Source organism: Verticillium alfalfae, genomic scaffold (assembly GCF_000150825.1).
Source record: "Verticillium alfalfae VaMs.102 supercont1.14 genomic scaffold, whole genome shotgun sequence".
In the NCBI taxonomy this organism is placed as follows: domain Eukaryota; kingdom Fungi; phylum Ascomycota; class Sordariomycetes; order Glomerellales; family Plectosphaerellaceae; genus Verticillium; species Verticillium alfalfae.
In genome coordinates, this window is record NW_003315025.1 from 397087 (window position 1) to 398000 (window position 914).

General features: G+C 62.7%; 1 protein-coding gene across 1 annotated transcript in view; it reads right to left on the reverse strand.

Moving 5' to 3' along the window:
* Positions 1-101: 101 nt before the first annotated feature.
* VDBG_09088 (pectin lyase) overlaps positions 102-914 on the reverse strand; it is a gene marked incomplete at both ends in the record, with an annotated part of 1071 nt that continues 258 nt past the window's right edge. Inside the window, one exon of the mRNA XM_003000547.1 lies at positions 102-849. Within this exon, the coding sequence (XP_003000593.1) occupies positions 102-849 (748 nt within the window). The remainder of the gene's footprint in view (positions 850-914) is intronic.

A 914-nucleotide genomic window follows, 5' to 3' on the forward strand; every position in this document is an offset into this window, starting at 1 on the left:
AGGAGCTTGGCGCCCGTCTCATTCGATGAAGGAGAAATGCAGGGACGCAACCCTAACCCAGAGGCTCATTATGCGGCCGAAAACGACAAGCCCTCGTCGCGTTAGATCTTGCCGAAGCCGGCGTTGGTGACGGCGTTGTTGGCCGTTGTAGCGAGGCCGGCCGAAGCGACGTTCTTGCCGGAGAACTTGGCGAGGATGGCCGTGTTGGTGCCCTTGAGGGAGCCGGAGCTGCCGTAGGCGTTGAGCTGGCAGTTGTGGCCGAGAGCCGCGGCGCAGGCCTTGTTGGTGTTGGTGTCGGGGGAGGCGAAGAACTTGCCGGCGAAGCTGCTGTCGAGGGCGGCCTTGACGTTCTGGAAGACGTTGCCCTCGGCGACGATCATGGCCGTGTTGTCGCCCTCAAAGGCGTGGCCGGTGTTGTCGTAGAAGTAGTTGTTGACGGCGTGCAGCAGCGTGTTGGCGCCGACCTTGGGGGCGCGGCCGGAGGTGTGGTGTATGTAGTTGCCCTTGAGGGTGACGAGGTCGTTGGCGCCCGTCAGTGAGAGGCCCCAGTAGTGGTGGTTGTCGCAGGTGGCGGACCACGAGGTCTGGCCGTCAATCTCGTTGTTGGAGATGGTCACGCGGCCGTTGGCGGCGTTGCCGAGGACAATGTGCTGTCGGCCGATGGAGCGACGTCTTGACGTGGTCGATCCAGACGAGTCGGGAGCCGTCGAGGGGATGGCATCATCCGCCCCCCGACGTACTGAGGAGTTGAGGACCAGGTGATGTGGGATGTTCTGCACGATGATGTTCTTTGGCACCGCCCCGTGATGCGGCATGCCTCCTTGCCCCTTGATGACCACCCTTGCTGCCCTGGCCGACGAGGGACTTGTGGAACTTGACGATGATGAGGGTGAACGAGCGCCTTGGTGGTACTT